General features: G+C 45.7%; 1 protein-coding gene across 1 annotated transcript in view; it reads right to left on the bottom strand.

Moving 5' to 3' along the window:
* atp10a (ATPase phospholipid transporting 10A) overlaps positions 1 to 20,310 on the bottom strand; it is a 171,996-nt gene extending 151,686 nt beyond the window's left edge. The window contains exon 1 of the mRNA XM_064952702.1: positions 19,557 to 20,310. Coding sequence (XP_064808774.1) covers positions 19,557 to 19,975 — 419 coding nt within the window. The 5' untranslated portion in view covers positions 19,976 to 20,310. The remainder of the gene's footprint in view (positions 1 to 19,556) is intronic.
* Between the last annotated feature and the right edge of the window lie 6,165 nt (positions 20,311 to 26,475).

Genomic DNA, 26,475 nt, shown 5'->3' with positions numbered 1-26,475 from the left:
CTCCATTCTTTGTATATGATCATATGTTTGATTATTCTGGACTTGTGGCTACACTGTAAAGTTAATGGAACTGAGTATTTTAAAACATACACCCATATTTTCTGACAAGCACCACTGTCATAAATTCATAGAATGTTTTGAAATGACTTATAGTAAAGCATTTGTAAAAAAAAGGCAATACAGAGTGGGAAAGAGTCCTTGTGTTTGGACAAGAAATAGACACTGCAGTAAATAAAACCTAATAAAAACATCAGTCTTGTCCAGGACCAGAGTCTACACAAACCAGGAACTATAGTCAAGAGAGATACAGTAGGCAGTAGGACCTGCCAACATTCACTTTGAACTGGACTGTGTTTACAGGCAGTAAGGGCCTGAATCATTCACTTTGAACTGGACTGTGTTTACAAGCAGTAGGGCCTGTCATCATTCACTATGAACTGGACTGTGTGTTAACAGGAAGTAGGGCCTGTCATCATTCACATGAACTGGACTGTGTTTACAGGCAGTAGGGCCTGTCATCATTCCCTATGAACTGGACTGTGTGTTTACAGGCATTTGTAGGACCTGCCATCATTCACTTTGAACTGGTCCTGTGTGTTTACAGGCAGTAGGGCCTGCCATCATTCACTTTGAACTGGAGTGTTTACAGGAAGAGGGCCTGTCATCATTCACTATGAACTGGACTGTGTGTTGACAGGCAGTAGGGCCTGTCATCATTCACTATGAACTGACTGTGTTTACAGGCAGTAGGGCCTGTCATCATTCCCTATGAACTGGACTGTGTTTACAGGCAGTAGGGCCTGTCATCATTCACTATGAACTGGACTGTGTGTTTACAGGCAGTAGGGCCTGTCATCATTCACTATGAACAGGACTGTGTGTTTACAGGAAGTAGGGCCTGTCATCATTCACTATGAACTGGACTGTGTGTTTACAGGCAGTAGGGCCTGTCATCATTCACTTTGAACTGGACTGTGTGTTTACAGGCAGTAGGGCCTGCCATCATTCACTATGAACTGGACTGTGTGTTTACAGGCAGTAGGGCCTGTCATCATTCACTTTGAACTGGACTGTGTGTTTACAGGCAGTAGGGCCTGTCATCATTCACTTTGAAATCGACTGGTGTTTACAGGCAGAGGGCCTGCCAACATTCACTATGAACTGGACTGTGTGTTTACAGGCAGTAGGGCCTGCCAACATTCACTATGAAATGGACTGTGTGTTTACAGGTAGTAGGGCCTGTCATCATTCACTATGAACTGGACTGTGTGTCTCAGTAGTAGGGCCTGTCATAATTCACTATGAACTGGACTGTGTGTTTACAGGCAGTTAGGGCCTGCCAACATTCACTATGAAATGGACTGTGTGTTTACAGGTAGTAGGGCCTGTCATCATTCACTATGAAATGGACTGTGTGTCTACAGGTAGTAGGGCCTGTCATCATTCACTATGAACTGGACTGTGTGTTTACAGGCAGTAGGGCCTGTCATCATTCACTATGAAATGGACTGTGTGTTTACAGGTAGTAGGGCCTGCCAACATTCACTATGAACTGGACTGTGTGTCTACAGGTAGTAGGGCCTGTCATAATTCACTGAACTGGACTGTGTGTTTACAGGCAGTAGGGCCTGTCATCATTCACTATGAACTGGACTGTGTGTGTTTACAGGCAGTAGGGCCTGCCAACATTCACTATGAAATGGACTGTGTGTTTACAGGTAGTAGGGCCTGTCATCATTCACTATGAACTGGACTGTGTGTTTACAGGCAGTAGGGCCTGTCATCATTCACTATGAAATGGACTGTGTGTTTACAGGTAGTAGGGCCTGCCAACATTCACTATGAACTGGACTGTGTGTCTACAGGTAGTAGGGCCTGTCATCATTCACTATGAACTGGACTGTGTGTTTACAGGCAGTAGGGCCTGTCATCATTCACTATGAACTGGACTGTGTGTTTACAGGCAGTAGGGCCTCCCAACATTCACATGAAATGGACTGTGTGTTTACAGGTAGTAGGGCCTGTCATCATTCACTATGAACTGGACTGTGTGTCTACAGGTAGTAGGGCCTGTCATAATTCACTATGAACTGGACTGTGTGTTTACAGGTAGTAGGGCCTGTCATCATTCACTATGAACTGGACTGTGTGTTTACAGGCAGTAGGACCTGTCATAATTCACTATGAACTGGACTGTGTGTCTACAGGTAGTAGGGCCTGTCATAATTCACTATGAACTGGACTGTGTGTTTACAGGTAGTAGGGCCTGTCATCATTCACTATGAACTGGACTGTGTGTCTACAGGTAGTAGGGCCTGTCATAATTCACTATGAACTGGACTGTGTGTTTACAGGCAGTAGGGCCTGTCATCATTCACTTTGAACTCGACTGTGTGTTTACAGGAAGTAGGGCCTGCCAACATTCACTATGAACTGGACTGTGTGTTTACAGGCAGTAGGGCCTGCCAACATTCACTATGAAATGGACTGTGTGTTTACAGGTAGTAGGGCCTGTCATCATTCACTATGAACTGGACTGTGTGTCTACAGGTAGTAGGGCCTGTCATAATTCACTATGAACTGGACTGTGTGTTTACAGGCAGTAGGGCCTGCCAACATTCACTATGAAATGGACTGTGTGTTTACAGGTAGTAGGGCCTGTCATCATTCACTATGAAATGGACTGTGTGTCTACACCAGTAGGGCCTGTCACATTCACTATGAACTGGACTGTGTGTTTACAGGTAGTAGGGCCTGTCATCATTCACTATGAAATGGACTGTGTCTACAGGTAGTAGGGCCTGTTATGAACTGGACAAATATTCTACAGGCAGTAGGGCCTGTCATAATTCACTATGAACTGGACTGTGTGTTTACAGGTAGTAGGGCCTGTCATCATTCACTATGAAATGGACTGTGTGTTTACAGGCAGTAGGGCCTGTCATCATTCTATGAACTGGACTGTGTGTCATTACAGGTAGTAGGGCCTGTCATAATTCACTATGAACTGGACTGTGTGTCTACAGGTGATTTACAAGTAGGGCCTGTCAACATTCACTATGAACTGGACTGTGTGTCTACAGGTAGTAGGGCCTGTCATCATTCACTATGAACTGGACTGTGTGTTACAGGTAGTAGGGCCTGTCATAATTCACTATGAACTGGACTGTGTGTTTACAGGTAGTAGGGCCTGTCATCATTCACTTTGAACTCGACTGTGTGTTTACAGGCAGTAGGGCCTGTCATCATTCACTATGAACTGGACTGTGTGTCTACAGTAGTAGGGCCTGTCATCATTCACTATGAACTGGACTGTGTGTTTACAGGTAGTAGGGCCTGTTATCATTCACTATGAACTGGACTGTGTGTTTACAGGCAGTAGGACCTGCCATCATTCACTATGAACTGGACTGTGTGTTTACAGGCAGTAGGGCCTGTCATCATTCACTATGAACTGGACTGTGTGTTTACAGGCAGTAGGGCCTGTCATCATTCACTATGAACTGGACTGTGTGTTTACAGGTCAAGTAGGGCCTGTCATAATTCACTATGAACTGGACTGTGTGTTTACAGGTAGTAGGGCCTGTCATAATTCACTATGAACTGGACTGTGTGTTTACAGGTAGTAGTCCTCTTACATTTGGGAACTTCACAGTCCTATTGATGAACAACCAGTTAAAATCAACAACCATGTCAGTTCCACTCTCTCCCTCAGTTATACACATCAACAACCATGAACAGGTCGGCTCTCTCTCCCTCAGTTATACACATCAACAACCATGAACAGGTCGGCTCTCTCTCCAAAAAGATAACATATGACACATCAGTTATAACCAACAATGAAAAGGTCGGCTCTCTCTCCCTCAGTTATACACATCAACAACCATGAAAAGGTCGGCTCTCTCTCCCTCAGTTATACACATCAACAACCATGAAAAGGTAAGCTCTCTCTCCCTCAGTTATACACATCAACAACCATGAACAGGTCGGCTCTCTCTCCCTCAGTTATACACATCAACAACCATGAAAAGGTCGGCTCTCTCTCCCTCAGTTATACACATCAACAACCATGAAAAGGTCGGCTCTCTCTCCCTCAGTTATACACATCAACAACCATGAACAGGTCGGCTCTCTCCCTCAGTTATACACATCAACAACCATGAAAAGGTCGGCTCTCTCTCCCTCAGTTATACACATCAACAACCATGAACAGGTCGGCTCTCTCTCCCTCAGTTATACACATCAACAACAACAAGATAAACAACTAATGTTAGCTAGAGCAAGATGAGCTAAAACCTAACGAGGGAACATTCACTTTTTAAGCTCAACTCAGCAAAAAAAAAAACCTTCCCTTTTTCAGGTCCCTGTCTTTCAAATATAATTCGTAAAAATCCAAATAACTACACAGATCTTCATTGTAAAGGGTTTCCCATGCTTCCATGAACCATAAAGAATTAATGAACATGCACCTGTGGAACGGTCGTTAAGACACTAACAGTTTACAGACGGTAGGCAATTAATGTCACAGAAAACTTAGGACACTAAAGAGGCCTTTCTACTGACTCTGAAAAACACCAAAAGAAAGATTCCCAGGGTCGCTGCTCATCTGCGTGAACGTGCCTTAGGCATGCTGCAAGGAGGCATGAGGACTGCAGATGTGGCCAGGACAATAAACTGCAATGTCCATACTGTGAGACGCCTAAGACAGCGCTACAGGGAGACAGGACGGACAGCTGATCATCCTCACAGTGGCAGACCACGTGTAACAACACCTGCACAGGATCAGTACATCCCAACATCACACCTGCGGGACAGGTACAGGATGACAACAACAACTACCTGAGTTACACCAGGAAAGCACAATCCCATCAGTGCTCAGACTCTCCGCAATAGTCTGAGAGAGGCTGGACTGAGGGCTTGTAGGCCTGTTGTCAGGCAGATCCTCATCAGACATCACCGGCAACAACGTGGCCTATGAGCACAAACCCACCATTGCTGGACCAGACAGGACTGGCAAAAAGTGCTCTTCACTGACGAGTCACGGTTTTGTCGCACCAGGGGTGATGGTCGGATTCGCATTTATCGTCGAAGGAATGAGCGTTACACCGAGGCCTGTACTTTGAAGCGGGATCGATTTGGAGGTGGAGGGTCCGTCATGGTCTGGGGTGGTGTGTCACAGCATCATCGGACTGAGGTTGTTGTCATTGCAGGTAATCTCAACGCTGTGTGTTACAGGGAAGACATCCTCCTCCCTCATGTGATACCCTTCCTGCAGGCTCATCCTGACATGACCTCCACCAGCCATACTGCTCATTCTGTGCAGTGATTTCCTGCAAGACAGGAATGTCAGGGTTCTGCCATGGCCAGCAAAGAGCCCGGATCCCAATCCCATTGAGCATGTCTGGGACCTGTTGGATCGGAGGGTGAGGGCTAGAGCCATTCCTCCCAGAAATGTCCGGGAACATGCAGGTGCCTTAGTGGAAGAGTGGGGTAACATCTCACAGCAAGAACTGGCAAATCTGGTGCAGTCCATGAGGAGGAGATGCACTGCAGTACTTAATGCAGCTGGTGGCCACACCAGATACTGACTGTTACTTTTGATTTTGATCCCCCCCTTTGTTCAGGGACACATTATTCAATTTCTGTTAGTCACATGTCTGTGGAACTTGTTCAGTTCATGTCTCATTTGTTGAATCTTGTTATGTTCATACAAATATTTACACATGTTAAGTTTGTTGAAAATGTAACGCAGTTGACAGTGAAAGGACATTATTTTTTTGCTGAGTTTAGTAGATGACTCAAGTGTTGAGTCATTTATGCTCTCGTGTGTCTTATTCGGCCCACAGTTTGACACGTGCGCTAGCCTATGAGTCGCGTTATGACTGACTTGTGATCATTTCCCTTGCTAGTTCGACTGCATTGACATTCCCAGCCATAGTTACAGTCATCTGTTTTAGTTCAAAATATTGAGTCATTGAAACTGAAACAGTGCATCCTCAATGAAGGCAGCAAACAATGTACCAGGCCAGCTGTGATTTACAACCTGACAGCAATATATTTTAGACTACCAAGTATTGGTGAATTATATTAGTCATGCATTGAACTACATCCATCTATTCTACCAACAATGTCTCTGTGTCCTGTCCTGTCATGTTGAGTCAAATAGAACCCTGAACCACAAACAGTCAAATAGAACCCTGAACCACAAACAGTCAAATAGAACCCTGAACCATAAACAGTCAAATAGAACACTGAACCATAAACAGTCAAATAGAACCCTGAAGCCCTGAACATAAACAGTCAAATAGAAGTCAAATAGAAGCCTGAACCACAAATAGAACCCTGAACCATAAACAGTCAAATAGAACCCTGAACCACAAACAGTCAAATAGAACCCTGAACCACAAACAGTCAAATAGAACCCTGAACCACAAACGGTCAAATAGAACCCTGAACCACAAACAGTCAAATAGAACCCTGAACCATAAACAGTCAAATAGAACCCTGAACCATAAACAGTCAAATAGAACCCTGAACCACAAACGGTCAAATAGAACCCTGAACCATAAACAGTCAAATAGAACCCTGAACCATAAACAGTCAAATAGAACCCTGAACCATAAACAGTCAAATAGAAGCCTGAACCATAAACAGTCAAATAGAACCCTGAACCATAAACAGTCAAATAGAACCCTGAACCATAAACAGTCAAATAGAACCTATTTTTAGAGCCGCCTACGAAGTTGGTTTTGTAGCATAAACAGGGAATTTGATATTTTTGAATGATATTATGATTGTCTTTTTGTTTCACCTCTGCAAAGTAGTTAAAACGCTGTCAGTTCCACTTGAAATGAGACCGGCTTAGTGTATAATGACAGTCGTTATCGGGCCTGGGTGGGTTCTGGGTGGTGCGGATTTACAGTTAAAGAACTCACTTCATTTCTCGCAAAAGATAAATATGATCATTTTAGGTAAAAAAAATGTTTATCCTTTTAGACTTCTAGTTATTTATGTCAGGAATCAAAAGTACCATGATCCAACCACCTGCTACTGAAATCACCATCAATCTTATTTCCTTAAATATGGGCCTGTTACACAGATTAAGCCTCGTCCTCAATTTAAAAGACTTTGACTGGAGAAATAGTGATAATCCAGCCGCTATAGGCTTATATTATTGAAACAGTATTTTAGCAGGGAGTCCCATTGAGATCTGGGCCCTAGATGATCTCCAATATCACAATAAGTGTCGCCTGGTTTAGACAGGGGAAATCTTGCACAATATTAGATGTTTTCCATTCAGACCGATATTCCTGGTCATAGATGAACAATGTTTAACCAGGGCCCGGGAGGCCGTCCCTAAAACGATCCACAATCTCACAGTGAGATGTTTAGAATCAAAATCTTTAGTATCAAAGTAACAGGAGTCACAGAGCAAAACCCAATTATGTCCAAGGTTGAGAACAGGTCTAGCTCAAATAGAGGCCTTAAACACTGCTCCTTTTGATTCCTGTGGACCATGGCCTATACCAGCCAGACCCACAGTGATGCTTTTCATTCGGGAAATGCAGGCCCTCTAGACAGCACAGGGAATCGGGAAATGCAGGCCCTCTAGACAGAATCGGGAAATGCAGGCCCTCTAGACAGCACAGGAATCGGGAAATGCAGGCCCTCTAGACAGCACAGGGAATCGGGAAATGCAGGCCCTCTAGACAGCACAGGGAATCGGGAAATGCAGGCCCTCTAGACAGCACAGGGAATCGGGAAATGCAGGCCCTCTAGACAGCACAGGGAATCGGGAAATGCAGGCCCTCTAGACAGCACAGGGAATCGGGAAAAGGCCCTCTAGACAGCACAGGGAATCGGGAAATGCAGGCCCTCTAGACAGCACAGGGAATCGGGAAATGCAGGCCCTCTAGACAGCACAGGGAATCGGGAAATGCAGGCCCTCTAGACAGCACAGGGAATCGGGAAATGCAGGCCCTCTAGACAGCACAGGGAATCGGGAAATGCAGGCCCTCTAGACAGCACAGGGAATCGGGAAATGCAGGCCCTCTAGACAGCACAGGGATTCAGGGAAATGCAGGCCCTCTAGACAGCACAGGGAATGGGGAAATGCAGGCCCTCTAGACAGCACAGGGAATCGGGAAATGCAGGCTCTCTAGACAGCACAGGGATTCGGGAAATGCAGGCTCTCTAGACAGCACAGGGAATCGGGAAATGCAGGCCCTCTAGACAGCACAGGGAATCGGGAAATGCAGGCCCTCTAGACAGCACAGGGAATCGGGAAATGCAGGCTCTCTAGACAGCACAGGGATCGGGAAATGCAGGCCCTCTAGACAGCACAGGGAATCGGGAAATGCAGGCTCTCTAGACAGCACAGGGAATCGGGAAATGCAGGCCCTCTAGACAGCACAGGGAATCGGGAAATGCAGGCCCTCTAGACAGCACAGGGAATCGGGAAATGCAGGCTCTCTAGACAGCACAGGGAATCGGGAAATGCAGGCTCTCTAGACAGCACAGGGAATCGGGAAATGCAGGCCCTCTAGACAGCACAGGGAATGGGGAAATGCAGGCCCTCTAGACAGCACAGGGAATCGGGAAATGCAGGCTCTCTAGACAGCACAGGGAATCGGGAAATGCAGGCCCTCTAGACAGCACAGGGAGTCGGGAAATGCAGGCTCTCTAGACAGCACAGGGAATCGGGAAATGCAGGCTCTCTAGACAGCACAGGGAATGGGGAAATGCAGGCTATCTAGACAGCACAGGGAATGGGGAAATGCAGGCCCTCTAGACAGCACAGGGAATCGGGAAATGCAGGCTCTCTAGACAGCACAGGGAATCGGGAAATGCAGGCCCTCTAGACAGCACAGGGAATCGGGAAATGCAGGCCCTCTAGACAGCACAGGGAATCGGGAAATGCAGACTCAGTAGACAGCACAGGGAATCGGGAAATGCAGGCCCTCTAGACAGCACAGGGAGTCAGGAAATGCAGGCTCTCTAGACAGCACAGGGAATCGGGAAAAGGCCCTCTAGACAGCACAGGGAATCGGGAAATGCAGGCTCTCTAGACAGCACAGGGAATCGGGAAATGCAGGCTCTCTAGACAGCACAGGGAATCGGGAAATGCAGGCTCTCTAGACAGCAGGGAATCGGGAAATGCAGGCTCTCTAGACAGCACAGGGAATCGGGAAATGCAGGTCTCTAGACAGCACAGGGAATCGGGAAATGCAGGCTCTCTAGACAGCACAGGGAATCGGGAAATGCAGGCCCTCTAGACAGCACAGGGAATCGGGAAATGCAGGCTCTCTAGACAGCACAGGGAGTCAGGAAATGCAGGCCCCTAGACAGCACAGGGAATCGGGAAATGCAGGCTCTCTAGACAGCACAGGGAATCGGGAAATGCAGGTCTCTAGACAGCACAGGGAATCGGGAAATGCAGGCCCTCTAGACAGCACAGGGAATCGGGAAATGCAGGCCCTCTAGACAGCACAGGGAATCGGGAAATGCAGGCCCTCTAGACAGCACAGGGAATCGGGAAATGCAGGCCCTCTAGACAGCACAGGGAGTCAGGAAAATAAAAATGAAGACATCCACATATGAAACCTTTCAAGGAAATCAATGGTTGAATGACTTCCCAGTGATCGTGTTGAGAGATAGATATCAGACCTAGATTGTGTCCCAAATGGCACCCTGGTCTAAAGTAGTGCAATGTGGGTCGTAAAACCACAGTCCACAGGGTCAACCCTACAGTCCACAGGGGTCAACCCTACAGTCCACAGGGGTCGTAACCCTACAGTCCACAGGGGTCGTAACCCTACAGTCCACAGGGGTCGTAACCCTACAGTCCACAGGGGTCGTAACCCTACAGTCCACAGGGTCGTAACCTACAGTCCACAGGGGTCGTAACCCTACAGTCCACAGGGGTCGAACCCTACAGTCCACAGGGGTCGAACCCTACAGTCCACAGGGGTCGAACCTACAGTCCACAGGGTCGTAACCCTACAGTCCACAGGTCAACCCTACAGTCCACAGGGGTCGAACCTACAGTCCACAGGGGTCGAACCCTACAGTCCACAGGGGTCGTAACCCTACAGTCCACAGGGGTCACCCCCAGTCCACAGGGTCGTAACCCTACAGTCCACAGGGGTCGTAACCCTACAGTCCACAGGGTCGTAACCCTACAGTCCACAGGGGTCGTAACCCTACAGTCCACAGGGGTAACCCTACAGTCCACAGGGTCGTAACCCTACAGTCCACAGGGGCCGTGAACCCTACAGTCGTAACCCTACAGTCCACAGGGGTCGTAACCCTACAGTCCACAGGGGTCGTAACCCTACAGTCCACAGGGGTCAACCCTACAGTCCACAGGGGTCAACCCTACAGTCCACAGGGGTCAACCCTACAGTCCACAGGGGTCAACCCTACAGTCCACAGGGGTCAACCCTACAGTCCACAGGGGTCAACCCCACAGTCCACAGGGGTCAACCCTACAGTCCACAGGGTCAACCCTACAGTCCACAGGGTCAACCCTACAGTCAGGGGCCGTAACCCTACAGTCCACAGGGGCCGTAACCCTACAGTCAACCCTACAGTCCACAGGGGGTAACCCTACAGTCCACAGGGCGTAACCCTACAGTCCACAGTCCAGTCCACAGGGGTCGCAACCCTACAGTCCACAGGGGTCAGGGTAACCTACAGTCCACAGGGGTCAACCCTACAGTCCACAGGGGTCGTAACCCTACAGTCCACAGGGGTCAACCCTACAGTCCACAGGGGTCAACCCTACAGTCCACAGGGTCAACCCTACAGTCCACAGGGGTCAACCCTACAGTCCACAGGGGTCAACCCCAGTAACCCTACAGTCCACAGGGCCGTAACCCTACAGTCCACAGGGGTCGTAACCCTACAGTCCACAGGGGTCAACCCTACAGTCCACAGGGGTCGTAACCCTACAGTCCACAGGGGTCAACCCTACAGTCCAACCCTACAGTCCACAGGGGTCAACCCTACAGTCCACAGGGGTAACCCTACAGTCCACAGGGGTCAACCCTACAGTCCACAGGGGTACTTAACCCTACAGTCCACAGGGGTCGTAACCCTACAGTCCACAGGGGTAACCCTACAGTCCACAGGGGCCGTAACCCTACAGTCGAACTACAGTCCACAGTCCACAGGGTCGTAACCCACAGTCCACAGGGTCGTGAACCCACAGTCCACAGGGGTCAACCCTACAGTCCACAGGGGTCGTAACCCTACAGTCCACAGGGGTCGTAACCCTACAGTCCACAGGGTTGTAACCCTACAGTCCAAGGGGTCAACCCTACAGTCCACAGGGTCGTAACCCTACAGTCCACAGGGGTCAACCCTACAGTCCACAGGGTCGCAACCCTACAGTCCACAGGGTCGTAACCCTACAGTCCACAGGGTCGTAACCCTACAGTCCACAGGGTCAACCCTACAGTAACCCTACAGTCCACAGGGGTCAACCCTACAGTCCACAGGGGTCGTAACCCTACAGTCCACAGGGCCGTAACCCTACAGTCCACAGGGGTCGTAACCCTACAGTCCACAGGGGTCGACCCTACAGTAAAGCGTTTATGTCAAGGTTAGTTCAACAGAAAAAAGTGTGATTGGCATTACAGTAACATAATTTTGTCCCCCATGATGAAATCAGGAGGGGAATGTAGATTGATCGGTCTCCGTCTGTTCGACTTTTGAACGTTAGTCACACTCGATCTCAGATAGCGCTGGCCTGATTTTGAGAGGGATAACTGGGCCCAAAATCTGTCTTCTCCAGCAGGTGGCTCACCAAGCAGGGAGTTGTGTGAAGGTCAATAAGAGAGGATCGAATTCAGTTCACAAAAAAATGTAATAGTTTATTTGCTACGTGTGGCTTATTTGATCTAATATAAATGTTTTGCCTAGGTTGTTATGAGTGTGTTGGTAAGTAGGACAGGGAGTGGATTAGCTAGAGACTGGCAGTAGGACAGGGAGTGGATTAGATAGAGACTAGCAGTAGGACAGGGAGTGGATTAGATAGAGACTGGCAGTAGGACAGGGAGTGGATTAGCTAGAGACTGGCAGTGGGACAGGGAGTGGATTAGCTAGAGACTGGCAGTAGGACAGGGAGTGGATTAGCTAGAGACTGGCAGTAGGACAAGGAGTGCATTAGATAAAGAGACTGGCAGTAGGACAGGGAGTGCATTAGATAAAGAGACTGGCAGTAGGACAGGGAGTGCATTAGATAAAGACACTGGCAGTAGGACAGGGAGTGGATTAGCTAGAGACTGGCAGTAGGACAGGGAGTGTATTAGATAAAGAGACTGGCAGTAGGACAGGGAGTGTATTAGATAAAGAGACTGGCAGTAGGACGGAGTGAATTAGCTAGAGACTGGCAGTAGGACAGGGAGTGCATTAGATAAAGAGACTGGCAGTAGGACAGGGAGTGCATTAGATAAAGAGACTGGCAGTAGGACAGGGAGTGTATTAGATAAAGAGACTGGCAGTAGGACGGAGTGAATTAGCTAGAGACTGGCAGTAGGACAGGGAGTGCATTAGATAAAGAGACTGGCAGTAGGACAGGGAGTGTATTAGATAAAGAGACTGGCAGTAGGACGGAGTGAATTAGATAGAGACTGGCAGTAGGACAGGGAGTGCATTAGATAAAGAGACTGGCAGTAGGACAGGGAGTGCATTAGATAAAGAGACTGGCAGTAGGACGGAGTGAATTAGATAGAGACTGGCAGTAGGACAGGGAGTGCATTAGATAAAGAGACTGGCAGTAGGACAGGGAGTGCATTAGATAAAGAGACTGGCAGTAGGACAGGGAGTGCATTAGATAAAGAGACTGGCAGTAGGACAGGGAGTGCATTAGATAAAGAGACTGGCAGTAGGACAGGGAGTGTATTAGATAAAGAGACTGGCAGAAGGACGGAGTGAATTAGCTAGAGACTGGCAGTAGGACAGGGAGTGCATTAGATAAAGAGACTGGCAGTAGGACAGGGAATGCATTAGATAAAGAGACTGGCAGTAGGACAGGGAGTGTATTAGATAAAGAGACTGGCAGTAGGACAGGGAGGATTGAATTAGCAGGGAGTGCATTAGATAAAGAGACTGGCAGTAGGACAGGGAGTGCATTAGATAAAGAGACTGGCAGTAGGACAGGGAGTGCATTAGATAAAGAGACTGGCAGTAGGACAGGGAGTGCATTAGATAAAGAGACTGGCAGTAGGACAGGGAGTGCATTAGATAAAGAGACTGGCAGTAGGACAGGGAGTGCATTAGATAAAGAGACTGGCAGTAGGACAGGGAGTGAATTAGATAAAGAGACTGGCAGTAGGACAGGGAGTGCATTAGATAAAGAGACTGGCAGTAGGACAGGGAGTGCATTAGATAAAGAGACTGGCAGTAGGACAGGGAGTGCATTAGATAAAGAGACTGGCAGTAGGACAGGGAGTGCATTAGATAAAGAGACTGGCAGTAGGACAGGGAGTGTATTAGATAAAGAGACTGGCAGTAGGACAGGGAGTGCATTAGATAAAGAGACTGGCAGTAGGACAGGGAGTGCATTAGATAAAGAGACTGGCAGTAGGACAGGGAGTGCATTAGATGCATTAGATAAAGAGACTGGCAGTAGGACAGGAAGTGCATTAGATAAAGAGACTGGCAGTAGGACATGGAGTGCATTAGATAAAGAGACTGGCAGTAGGACAGGGAGTGCATTAGATAAAGAGACTGGCAGTAGGACAGGGAGTGCATTAGATAAAGAGACTGGCAGTAGGACAGGGCGTGTCTTAGATAAAGAGACTGGCAGTAGGACAGGGAGTGCATTAGATAAAGAGACTGGCAGTAGGACAGGGAGTGCATTAGATAAAGAGACTGGCAGTAGGACAGGGCGTGTCTTAGATAAAGAGACTGGCAGTAGGACAGGGAGTGTATTAGATAAAGAGACTGGCAGTAGGACAGGGAGTGCATTAGATAAAGAGACTGGCAGTAGGACAGGGAGTGTCTTAGATAAAGAGACTGGCAGTAGGACAGGGAGTGCATTAGATAAAGAGACTGGCAGTAGGACAGGGAGTGGATTAGCTAGAGACTGGCAGTAGGACAGGGAGTGCATTAGATAAAGAGACTAGCAGTAGGACAGGGAGTGGATTAGCTAGAGACTGGCAGTAGGACAGGGAGTGCATTAGATAAAGAGACTGGCAGTAGGACAGGGAGTGCATTAGATAAAGAGACTGGCAGTAGGACAGGGAGTGTATTAGATAAAGAGACTGGCAGTAGGACAGGGAGTGGATTAGCTAGAGACTGGCAGTAGGACAGGGAGTGCATTAGATAAAGAGACTGGCAGTAGGACATGGAGTGCATTAGATAAAGAGACTGGCAGTAGGACAGGGAGTGGATTAGCTAGAGACTGGCAGTAGGACAGGGAGTGGATTAGCTAAAGAGACTGGCAGTAGGACAGGGAGTGGATTAGCTAAAGAGACTGGCAGTAGGACAGGGAGTGGATTAGCTAGAGACTGGCAGTAGGATAGGGAGTGCATTAGATAAAGAGACTGGCAGGAGGACAGGGAGTGGATTAGATAAAGAGACTGGCAGTAGGATAGGGAGTGCATTAGATAAAGAGACTGGCAGGAGGACAGGGAGTGGATTAGATAAAGAGACTGGCAGTAGGATAGGGAGTGCATTAGATAAAGAGACTGGCAGGAGGACAGGGAGTGTCTTACTGACTTTATTGTCCCCATGATGAAATGTTGTAGAAGTGCCATGTACACATTTAAATACAAAACCAAATTGACAATAAAACATTCATAACAGTTAAATACCAATATAAAAAAAATAATTAAAGACTAGCCTGCTGGCCTTACTGAGTCGATAGGAACATTAGCCCGAGCTATATAGGAGGGATATCACACCTGGCACAAATGATTGTCTAGTTGTGTTTTTCCTGCTGAGGGGTGCCCTATACCCGCGCCCAGAGGGGAGTAGTTCAAAGTCCGGGTACAGGGGGTGGCTTGGGTCGAAAATGATTGTGGGCTTTGGGGAGGGCCCTGACCTTAAAGATCTCATCCAAGCCTGTCTGTTTGACTCCAAATACCTTGGGGAGGGTCCTGACCTTAAAGATCTCATCCAGGCCTGTCTGTTTGACTCCAAGTACCTTGGGGAGGGCCCTGACCTTAAATATCTCATCCAGGCCTGTCTGTTTGACTCCCAGTACCTTGGGGAGGGTCCTGACCTTAAAGATCTCATCCAGGCCTGTCTGTTTGACTCCTAGTACCTTGCTGAGGAACCTGACCTTAAAGATCTCATCTAGGCCTGTCTGTTTGACTCCCAGTACCTTGGGGAGGGCCCTGACCTTAAATATCTCATCCAGGCCTGTGTGTTTGACTCCAAGTACCTTGGGGAGGGCCCTGACCTTAAATATCTCATCCAGGCCTGTCTGTTTGACTGCCAGTACCTTGGGGAGGGTTCTGACCTTAAAGATCGCATCCAGGCCTGTCTGTTTGACTCCTAGTACCTTGCTGAGGGCCCTGACCTTAAAGATCTCATCCAGGCCTGTCTGTTTGACTCCAAGTACCTTGGGGAGGGCCCTGACCTTAAATATCTCATCCAGGCCTGTCTGTTTGACTCCAAGTACCTTGGGGAGGAACCTGACCTTAAAGATCTCATCCAGGCCTGTCTGTTTGACTCCAAGTACCTTGGGGAGGGCCCTGACCTTAAAGATCTCATCCAGGCCTGTCTGTTTGACTCCAAGTACCTTGGGGAGGGCCCTGACCTTAAATATCTCATCCAGGCCTGTGTGTTTGACTCCAAGTACCTTGGGGAGGGCCCTGACCTTAAATATCTCATCCAGGCCTGTGTGTTTGACTCCAAGTACCTTGGGGAGGGCCCTGACCTTAAATATCTCATCCAGGCCTGTCTGTTTGACTGCCAGTACCTTGGGGAGGGTTCTGACCTTAAAGATCGCATCCAGGCCTGTCAGTTTGACTCCCAGTACCTTGGGGCTCTTTGTGGTTGAATCTGTGTTTGAAATTCACTGTTTGACTGAGGGACCTTACAGTTAATTGTATGTGTGGGATAGAGAGATGAGGTAGTCATTCAAAAATCATGTTGAACACTATTATTGAACACAGAGTGAGTCCATGCAACTTATTCTGTGACTTGTTCAGCACATTTTACTCCTGAACTTATTTAGGCTTGACATAAACAAAGGGGTTGAATACTGATTGACTCAAGACATTTCAGCTTTTCGTTTTTGATTCATTTGTAAACTAAATGAAAAACATAATACCACTGTGACATGATGGAGTATTGTATAGGCCAGTGACACAACAATTGAATTGAACACTTTTTTTAAATTCAGGCTGTAACACAACATGTGGAAAAAGTCAAGGGGTGTGAATACTTTCTGAAGGCGCTGTAGTTTCTACAAGTAGACAATGAAAGCACATCAAATGTATGCTGTACCCTAGACATCCAATGTTGCCATTAGACATGTCTATGTCGTGCATTGTGGACACAACAGCCATGGAACCGTCAACTCCCCTCTCCCAGCTAACACAGTGGATCTGGCCCAATTCCTCATTGCTATCTGGGATGGGTCCCAAGAGCACTAATTTCCCTGTATGCTTGAAAACCTGAGGGTAGTTCAACACCATTATGTTTATTTAGGGAATACAATTATAACATGGGTTTAGGTATAAAGTTAGCTACATAGTGTTGAAGGTCCTGTAGTGATGAAGACTTTGTCATGGGCCTTAAAACTCTGCTGTAAAATGATAAAATATATAGAAAGGTGGAACTGACAACAGTAGCAGTAATTGTATCCGTTTGATTGAAATATACTTTTTTACTCAACAGACCACCAGCACACCAGTACATCTTCTGTGGCAGCCTTGTACCCTAAAGAAGGCTACTTATTGAACACGGCGCATAGGCTACTTATTGAACACAACGCATAGGCTACTTATTGAACACAGCGTATAGGCTACGTATTAAACACAGCGTATAGGCTACTTATTAAACACTGCGCATAGGCTACTTATTGAACACGGCGCATAGGCTACTTATTGAACACTGCGCATAGGCTACGTATTGAACACAGCGCATAGGCTACTTATTGAACACTGCGCATAGGCTACTTATTGAACACAGCGCATAGGCTACTTATTGAACACTGTGCATAGGCTACGTATTGAACACGGCGCATAGGCTACTTATTGAACACGGCGCATAGGCTACTTATTGAACACGGCGCATAGGCTACTTAATGAACACTGCGCATAGGCTACTTATTGAACACTGCGCATAGGCTACGTATTGAACACAGCGCATAGGCTACTTATTGAGCACAGCGCATAGGCTACTTATTGAGCACAGCGCATAGGCTACTTATTGAACACAGCGTATAGGCTACTTATTAAACACAGCGTATAGGCTACTTATTAAACACAGCGTATAAACTACTTATTAAACACAGCGTATAGGCTACTTATTAAACACAGCGTATAGGCTACTTATTAAACACAGCGTATAGGCTACTTATTGAACACAGCGTATAGGCTACTTATTAAACACAGCGTATAGGCTACTTATTAAACACAGCGTATAAACTACTTATTGAACACAGCGTATAGGCTACTTATTGAACACAGCGTATAGGCTACTTATTAAACACAGCGTATAGGCTACTTATTAAACACAGCGTATAGGCTACTTATTAAACACAGCGTATAAACTACTTATTGAACACAGCGTATAGGCTACTTATTGAACACAGCGTATAGGCTACTTATTAAACACAGCGTATAGGCTACTTATTGAACACAGCGTATAAACTACTTATTGAACACAGCGTATAGGCTACTTATTAAACACAGCGTATAGGCTACTTATTAAACACAGCGTATAGGCTACTTATTAAACACAGCGTATAGGCTACTTATTAAACACAGCGTATAAACTACTTATTGAACACAGCGTATAGGCTACTTATTGAACACAGCGTATAGGCTACTTATTAAACACAGCGTATAGGCTACTTATTAAACACAGCGTATAGGCTACTTATTAAACACAGCGTATAAACTACTTATTGAACACAGCGTATAAACTACTTATTGAACACAGCGTATAGGCTACTTATTAAACACAGCGTATAGGCTACTTATTAAACACAGCGTATAGGCTACTTATTAAACACAGCGTATAGGCTACTTATTAAACACAGCGTATAGGCTACTTATTAAACACAGCGTATAAACTACTTATTGAACACAGCGTATAAACTACTTATTGAACACAGCGTATAGGCTACTTATTAAACATAGCGTATAGGCTACTTATTAAACACAGCGTATAGGCTACTTATTAAACACAGCGTATAGGCTACTTATTAAACACAGCGTATAGGCTACTTATTAAACACAGCGTATAGGCTACTTATTAAACACAGCGTATAGGCTACTTATTAAACACAGCGTATAGGCTACTTATTAAACACAGCATATAGGCTACTTATTAAACACAGCGTATAGGCTACTTATTAAACACAGCGTATAGGCTACTTATTAAACACAGCGTATAAACTACTTATTAAACACAGCGTATAAACTACTTATTAAACACAGCGTATAGGCTACTTATTAAACACAGCGTATAGGCTACTTATTAAACACAGCGTATAAACTACTTATTGAACACAGCGTATAGGCTACTTATTGAACACAGCGTATAGGCTACTTATTAAACACAGCGTATAGGCTACTTATTAAACACAGCGTATAGGCTACTTATTAAACACAGCGTATAGGCTACTTATTAAACATAGCGTATAGGCTACTTATTAAACACAGCGTATAGGCTACTTATTAAACACAGCGTATAGGCTACTTATTAAACACAGCGTATAGGCTACTTATTAAACACAGCATATAGGCTACTTATTAAACACAGCGTATAAACTACTTATTAAACACAGCGTATAGGCTACTTATTAAACACAGCGTATAAACTACTTATTAAACACAGCGTATAGGCTACTTATTAAACACAGCGTATAGGCTACTTATTAAACACAGCGTATAGGCTACTTATTAAACACAGCGTATAGGCTACTTATTAAACACAGCGTATAAACTACTTATTAAACACAGCGCATAGGCTACTTATTAAACACAGCGTATAGGCTACTTATTAAACACAGCGTATAGGCTACTTATTAAACACAGCGTATAGGCTACTTATTGAACACAGCGTATAAACTACTTATTAAACACAGCGTATAGGCTACTTATTAAACACAGCGTATAGGCTACTTATTAAACACAGCGTATAAACTACTTATTAAACACAGCGTATAGGCTACTTATTAAACACAGCGTATAGGCTACTTATTAAACACAGCGTTTAGGCTACTTATTAAACACAGCGTATAGACTACTTATTGAACACAGCGTATAGGCTACTTATTGAACACAGCGTATAAACTACTTATTAAACACAGCGTTTAGGCTACTTATTGAACACAGTTTATATAATCCGTAGGATAAATACTGTACCTGCTATAGACCAAACAATCCATGTGGTTGATTTCTTTATCGGATCTGTGTCTTCTGTAATCCTCCCAAAGGTCTTTGATGGCAGTGACAGACAAGATGAAGACCACTGGTGCCAGGGCCAGCTGTGGTTGGAAAGCATTACAAACTGGAACAAAATTCAGCAGGGCGATGAACACGAAGTATACGTTGGCAAACCTATGGAACTGCTCGAACAGATTTTTCGGCAGAAAAGAGAGAAGAGTATATTTTGTGGTTTTAATCTCATTGTCTGAATAGTGTCTATTTGGGTTGTCCTCGCCTTTGGTTCGATCATATAAAATGTTAGAATGAACAGTCCGTGTTTTGTGCTCTTTCTTGGTCTTTTTCCTCTGTTTCTTCACGTTCACCACTTCGGTTTCTCCAATCTTCTCTCGCGCCATACTTTGCCTCAAACTCTCCCAAACTTTTCCTTTTCTTTTTTTAACGTTTTTTAAACATAGAAATGTCCTATGTAATTATGGAGCTCCATACCCTCAGAATGACATTGTATTATTCTCTGTTTTCACGCTAATCTCTTATTTACTATCATCTACCTCGATTTCCCGTATTCAGACGAAAGCATTATAATATTAACATGTTTTCATTTTGCCGTTTAGAGATGCTTCGGAAAGCTAGAGGGCATAGTTGTGAAGAACATAACTTTTGCCGTTCAGTCGGTGAGTTGTAGAACACATGGATAGACTTTGACTTTGGGATGTCGTGGCAAAGTCCGTGGCCATGTGTTTAAAAAGCATGGGATCTGTGCAGATTGTGCGCAGAGAGAGAGAGGAGGGGACACAGGGCCGTCACTACTGACACGGTCTGACCCCCACGCTCCTCCCTCTCCCCAAACAGCACTTTTTACATCGTCTGGGTGGAAGTGCCACGCGGCCCGACGCGGTATAATTTGAGTTCAAACTGTCCTACCTGGAAGTTAAAGTACTATCCGTCTCTGTCCAAACACAAAATCCTCATGTTGGATGATCTATGGATGATGAGATTGTGTCAAGAGATAAACTATTTCATAATTAAACGTTTCCAACTGGGCACAGAGTTCAGTCTAGTTTTGATTTACATTTGATTGAGTTGTCAACTAAGGTGAATAATATAATTACATCAACAAAACATTTCACCATCTCATTGGATTTAGGTTAAAAAAAAGAAATGCCCTTATGTTGATGACTTTTTACAAAATCTAATTATTCAATGTCATTAAATATATTTTTTTGGTGGGGGGGGGGGGTTGAAATGATATAGAAACAACATTGATTCAACCAGCTTTTGCGTCGTGGGTAATTTTTTTAAAGTTTTGTTTATTAGGCATAGATCAGGGATGGAAAACTCAAGGTAAAAAAGTAGAAAACCCAGGGTGCCATTTTGAAATGTGGTTGTGCATTAACAGTTTCTCTTACTACATCAGTCTCTGATATTCACTCAAGTAGCCCATTTCAGCTATCATTTTTTAGATTAGTAAATTAGTCTAGTGGCCAGCTATAATAATTAAGGCCAAATTAGAGCCTGGGTGGCTCCCATTGATTTTTGTTGGTCGGTCTCACTGAGATATCATATTAAAAACTGCAAACATTTCTCTCCAACCTATTGAGAAATGTGTAGAAATGAGCTATTGTACTATTAACCCCATGAAAATAACAAAAAGTTTTTTTTTAAATACAACCGTGGCACTATGATGAGTTCAGATATGTTGTGGCCTCCAACCCTATCAAAGTTACCCATCCCTGGCCGACAGAAACCCACTCTGGGGACTTTTTTACATTTAACATTTACATTTAAGTCATTTAGCAGACGCTCTTATCCAGAGCGACTTACAAATTGGACTTCCAAAATAGGCAGAAGCTAAATGGTATTTGTTTCGTCATGTTGTTTTGAAATCCAGTATTTCAACCAAAATTCAAGGACCATTAAATATTAGTTTCTCTGCATTTTTTTTTGGGGGGGGGGGCAATCATGTCCTTTGTTTTGCTTCCTGACAGTGGATGTAGGTTTACATGGCCAATTTGAAAAGGCCACAATTAATCAGAATTCTACACCACATGATCTGAGGCCATTATGGAACTCATACCTGTTGATGATCATTGTACGAGACGGCCAGTGCCAGGTGTCAACCATGGGTTGCAGTGTATTGTAATTACTCTGCAATGTGAAGCCAATTGTTATTTGCAGGCCTGTCTGTTTCAAGTTTTAATGTCACTGTAACGGCAGATCTCCTCTTCGTCTGAGGAGGGATCGGACCAAGATGCAGCGTGGAACACTCGAACAAAAACAATAACGTGAAATCCACACACACACACACACACACACACACACACACACACACACACACACACACACACACACACACACACACACACACACACAACGAAACACTACCGTGTGGTGACAAACACCCACACACCAACAGTGAAACCCAGGCAACCTAAGTATGATTCTCAATCAGAGACAACTAATGACACCTGCCTCTGATTGAGAACCATACTAGGCTGAAACAGAAACAAAACATAGAAAAACAAACATAGACTGCCCACACCAACTCACGCCCTGACCATACTAAATAAATACAAAACAAAGGAACTAAAGGTCAGAACGTGACAGTCACATGCACAATTACAGTGAAATTACTTTCTTGCAAACTCATAACCCAAAAATTCAATAATCAATAAATGTATTATTGTTTAAAAAATAGATAAATAAGAATAAGAAATATGAAAAACACAGTAAGTAAATAAGTAAGCATATAATAAACAGGAAATATTTTACAAGTCAGTTCAGTACTATATTAACAATGTACAGGGATACTGGAGTGGTGGAGGTAGATATGTATAGGGGGAAGGAGACAGGGATACTGGAGTGATGGAGGTAGATATGTATAGGTGGAAGGAGACAGGGATACTGGAGTGATGGAGGTAGATATGTATAGGGGGAAGGAGACAGGGATACTGGAGTGATGGAGGTAGATATGTATAGGGGGAAGGAGACAGGGATACTGGAGTGATGGAGGTAGATATGTATAGGGGGAAGGAGACAGGGATACTGGAGTGATGGAAGATATGTATAGGGGGAAGGAGACAGGGATACGGGAGTGATGGAGGTAGATATGTATAGGGGGAAGGAGACAGGGATACGGGAGTGATGGAGGTAGATATGTATAGGGGGAAGGAGACAGGGATACGGGAGTGATGGAGGTAGATATGTATAGGTGGAAGGAGACAGGGATACTGGAGTGATGGAGGTAGATATGTATAGGGGGAAGGAGACAGGGATACGGGAGTGATGGAGGTAGATATGTATAGGGGGAAGGAGACAGGGATACGGGAGTGATGAAGGTAGATATGTATAGGGGGAAGGAGACAGGGATACTGGAGTGATGGAGGTAGATATGTATAGGGGGAAGGAGACAGGGATACGGGAGTGATGGAGGTAGATATGTATAGGTGGAAGGAGACAGGGATACTGGAGTGATGGAGGTAGATATGTATAGGGGGAAGGAGACAGGGATACTGGAGTGATGGAGGTAGATATGTATAGGGGGAAGGAGACAGGGATACTGGAGTGATGGGGGTAGATATGTATAGGGGGAAGGAGACAGGGATACTGGAGTGATGGAGGTAGATATGTATAGGGGGAAGGAGACAGGGATACTAGAGTGATGGAGGTAGATATGTATAGGGGGAAGGAGACAGGGATACTGGAGTGATGGAGGTAGATATGTATAGGGGTAAGGTGACTATATACAGGGTCAGTACCATATTAACAATGTACAGGGATACTGGAGTGGTGGAGGTAGATATGTATAGGGGGAAGGGGACAGGGATACTGGAGTGATGGAGGTAGATATGTATAGGATACAGGGATACTAGAGTGATGGAGGTAGATATGTATAGGGGGAAGGGGACAGGGATACTGGAGTGATGGAGGTAGATATGTATAGGATATGTGATGGAGGTAGATATGTATAGGGGGAAGGGGACAGGGATACTGGAGTAATGGAGGTAGATATGTATAGGGGTAAGGTGACTATATACAGGGTCAGTACCATATTAACAATGTACAGGGATATGGAGGTAGATATGTATAGGGGTAAGGAGACAGGGATACTGGAGTGATGGAGGTAGATATGTATAGGGGGAAGGGGACAGGGATACTGGAGTGATGGAGGTAGATATGTATAGGGGGAAGGAGACAGGGATACTGGAGTGATGGGGGTAGATATGTATAGGGGGAAGGAGACAGGGATACTGGAGTGATGGGGGTAGATATGTATAGGGGTAAGGAGACAGGGATACTGGAGTGATGGAGGTAGATATGTATAGGGGGAAGGAGACAGGGATACTGGAGTGATGGAGGTAGATATGTATAGGGGGAAGGAGACAGGGATACTAGAGTGATGGAGGTAGATATGTATAGGGGGAAGGAGACAGGGATACTGGAGTGATGGAGGTAGATATGTATAGGGGTAAGGTGACTATATACAGGGTCAGTACCATATTAACAATGTACAGGGATACTGGAGTGGTGGAGGTAGATATGTATAGGGGGAAGGGGACAGGGATACTGAAGTGATGGAGGTAGATATGTATAGGATACAGGGATACTAGAGTGATGGAGGTAGATATGTATAGGGGGAAGGGGACAGGGATACTGGAGTAATGGAGGTAGATATGTATAGGGGTAAGGTGACTATATACAGGGTCAGTACCATATTAACAATGTACAGGGATATGGAGGTAGATATGTATAGGGGGAAGGGGACAGGGATACTGGAGTGATGGAGGTAGATGACAAGACAACAGGATATAAGGTAAAGAGAGTGGCAGTAGTATGTGAGTGTATAGGAGTGTGTGTGTGTAGAGTCAGTATAATTGTATGTCCATATTACATGTGTTCAGGTGACAGAGTGTTTGACAACTAACAAAATAGCTACACGGACTGAGTAAGCCTACCCATGTCAGAGACGCAAACTCGGTCTCAACCTTTAAGTCTTTACTGAAGACTCATCTCTTCAGTGGGTCATATGATTGAGTGTAGTCTGGCCCAGGAGTGGGAAGGTGAACGGAAAGGTTCTAGAGCAACGAACCACCCTTGCTGTCTCTGCCTGGCCGGTTCCCCTCTTTCCACTGGGATTCTCTGCCTCCAACCCTATTACAGGGGCTGAGTCACTGGCTTACTGGGGCTCTCTCATGCCGTCCCTGGGAGGGGTGCGTCACCTGAGTGGGTTGAGTCACTGATGTGATCATCCTGTCTGGTCACACACTTTCTCTCTTTCTTTCTCTCTCTCGGAGGACCTGAGCCCTAGGACCATGCCTCAGGACTACCTGACATGATGACTCCTTGCTGTCCCCAGTCCACCTGGCCGTGCTGCTGCTCCAGTTTCAAATGTTCTGCCTTATTATTATTGGACCATGCTGGTCATTTATGAACATTTGAACATCTTGGCCATGTTCTGTTATAATCTCCACCTGGCACAGCCAGAAGAGGACTGGCCACCCCACATAGCCTGGTTCCTCTATAAGTTTCTTCCTAGGTTCAGGCCTTTCTAGGGAGTTTTTCCTAACCACCGTGCTTCTACACCTGCATTGCTTGCTGTTTGGGTTTTTAGGCTGGGTTTCTGTACAGCACTTTGACATATCAGCTGATGTACGAAGGGCTATATAAATAATTTTGATTTGATTTGATTTGTCTTTAGCTACACGGACTGAGTAAACCTTGTGTCTTTAGCTACACGGACTGAGTAAGCCTTGTGTCTTTAGCTACACGGACTGAGTAAGCCTTGTGTCTTTAGCTACACGGACTGAGTAAACCTTGTGTCTTTAGCTACACGGACTGAGTAAACCTTGTGTCTTTAGCTACACGGACTGAGTAAACCTTGTGTCTTTAGCTACACGGACTGAGTAAACCTTGTGTCTTTAGCTACACGGACTGAGTAAGCCTTGTGTCTTTAGCTACACGGACTGAGTAAGCCTTGTGTCTTTAGCTACACGGACTGAGTAAACCTTGTGTCTTTAGCTACACGGACTGAGTAAACCTTGTGTCTTTAGCTACACGGACTGAGTAAACCTTGTGTCTTTAGCTACACGGACTGAGTAAACCTTGTGTCTTTAGCTACACGGACTGAGTAAACCTTGTGTCTTTAGCTACACGGACTGAGTAAACCTTGTGTCTTTATTGCCATTTTATTTCTGCGCTTTCTTAGCTACACACACACAGGGCCCTACACACACACACAGGGCCCTACACACACACACACACACACACACACACACACACACACACACACACACACACACACACACACACACACACACACACACACACACACACACACACACACACACACACACACACACACACACACACACACACACACACGGCCCTACACACACACACAGGGCCCTACACACACACACAGGGCCCTACACACACACACAGGGCCCTACACACACACACACAGGGCCCTACACACACACACACAGGGCCCTACACACACACACACACACTACACACACGCGGAGCCCTACACGCTACACACACTGATACTCCAACACACACACAGGGCCCTACACACTACACACACTGATACTCCAACACACAATCTTATTGGTTGGGAATAGAAGCTGTTCATGAGCATGTTAGTGTGAGACTTGATTAACCGGTACCTCTCGCCATGCGGCAGCAGAGAAAATAGTCTATGGCTCGGGTGGTTGGGGTCTTTGACGACTTTCTGGGTCTTCTTTTCACACCGCCTGATATTGAGGTCCTGGATGGCAGGGACCTCGCGCCTTCTTCACGACTGTGTGTGTTTTGACCATTTTAAGTCTTTAGTGATGTGGCCACCGAGGAACTTGAAGCTGTCTACCTGCTCCACTGCAGCCCCTTGGATGTGGAT

This window comes from Oncorhynchus masou, chromosome 31 (assembly GCF_036934945.1).
Source record: "Oncorhynchus masou masou isolate Uvic2021 chromosome 31, UVic_Omas_1.1, whole genome shotgun sequence".
Taxonomy (NCBI): domain Eukaryota; kingdom Metazoa; phylum Chordata; class Actinopteri; order Salmoniformes; family Salmonidae; genus Oncorhynchus; species Oncorhynchus masou.
This window is presented reverse-complemented; position numbering and strand designations above follow the sequence as displayed.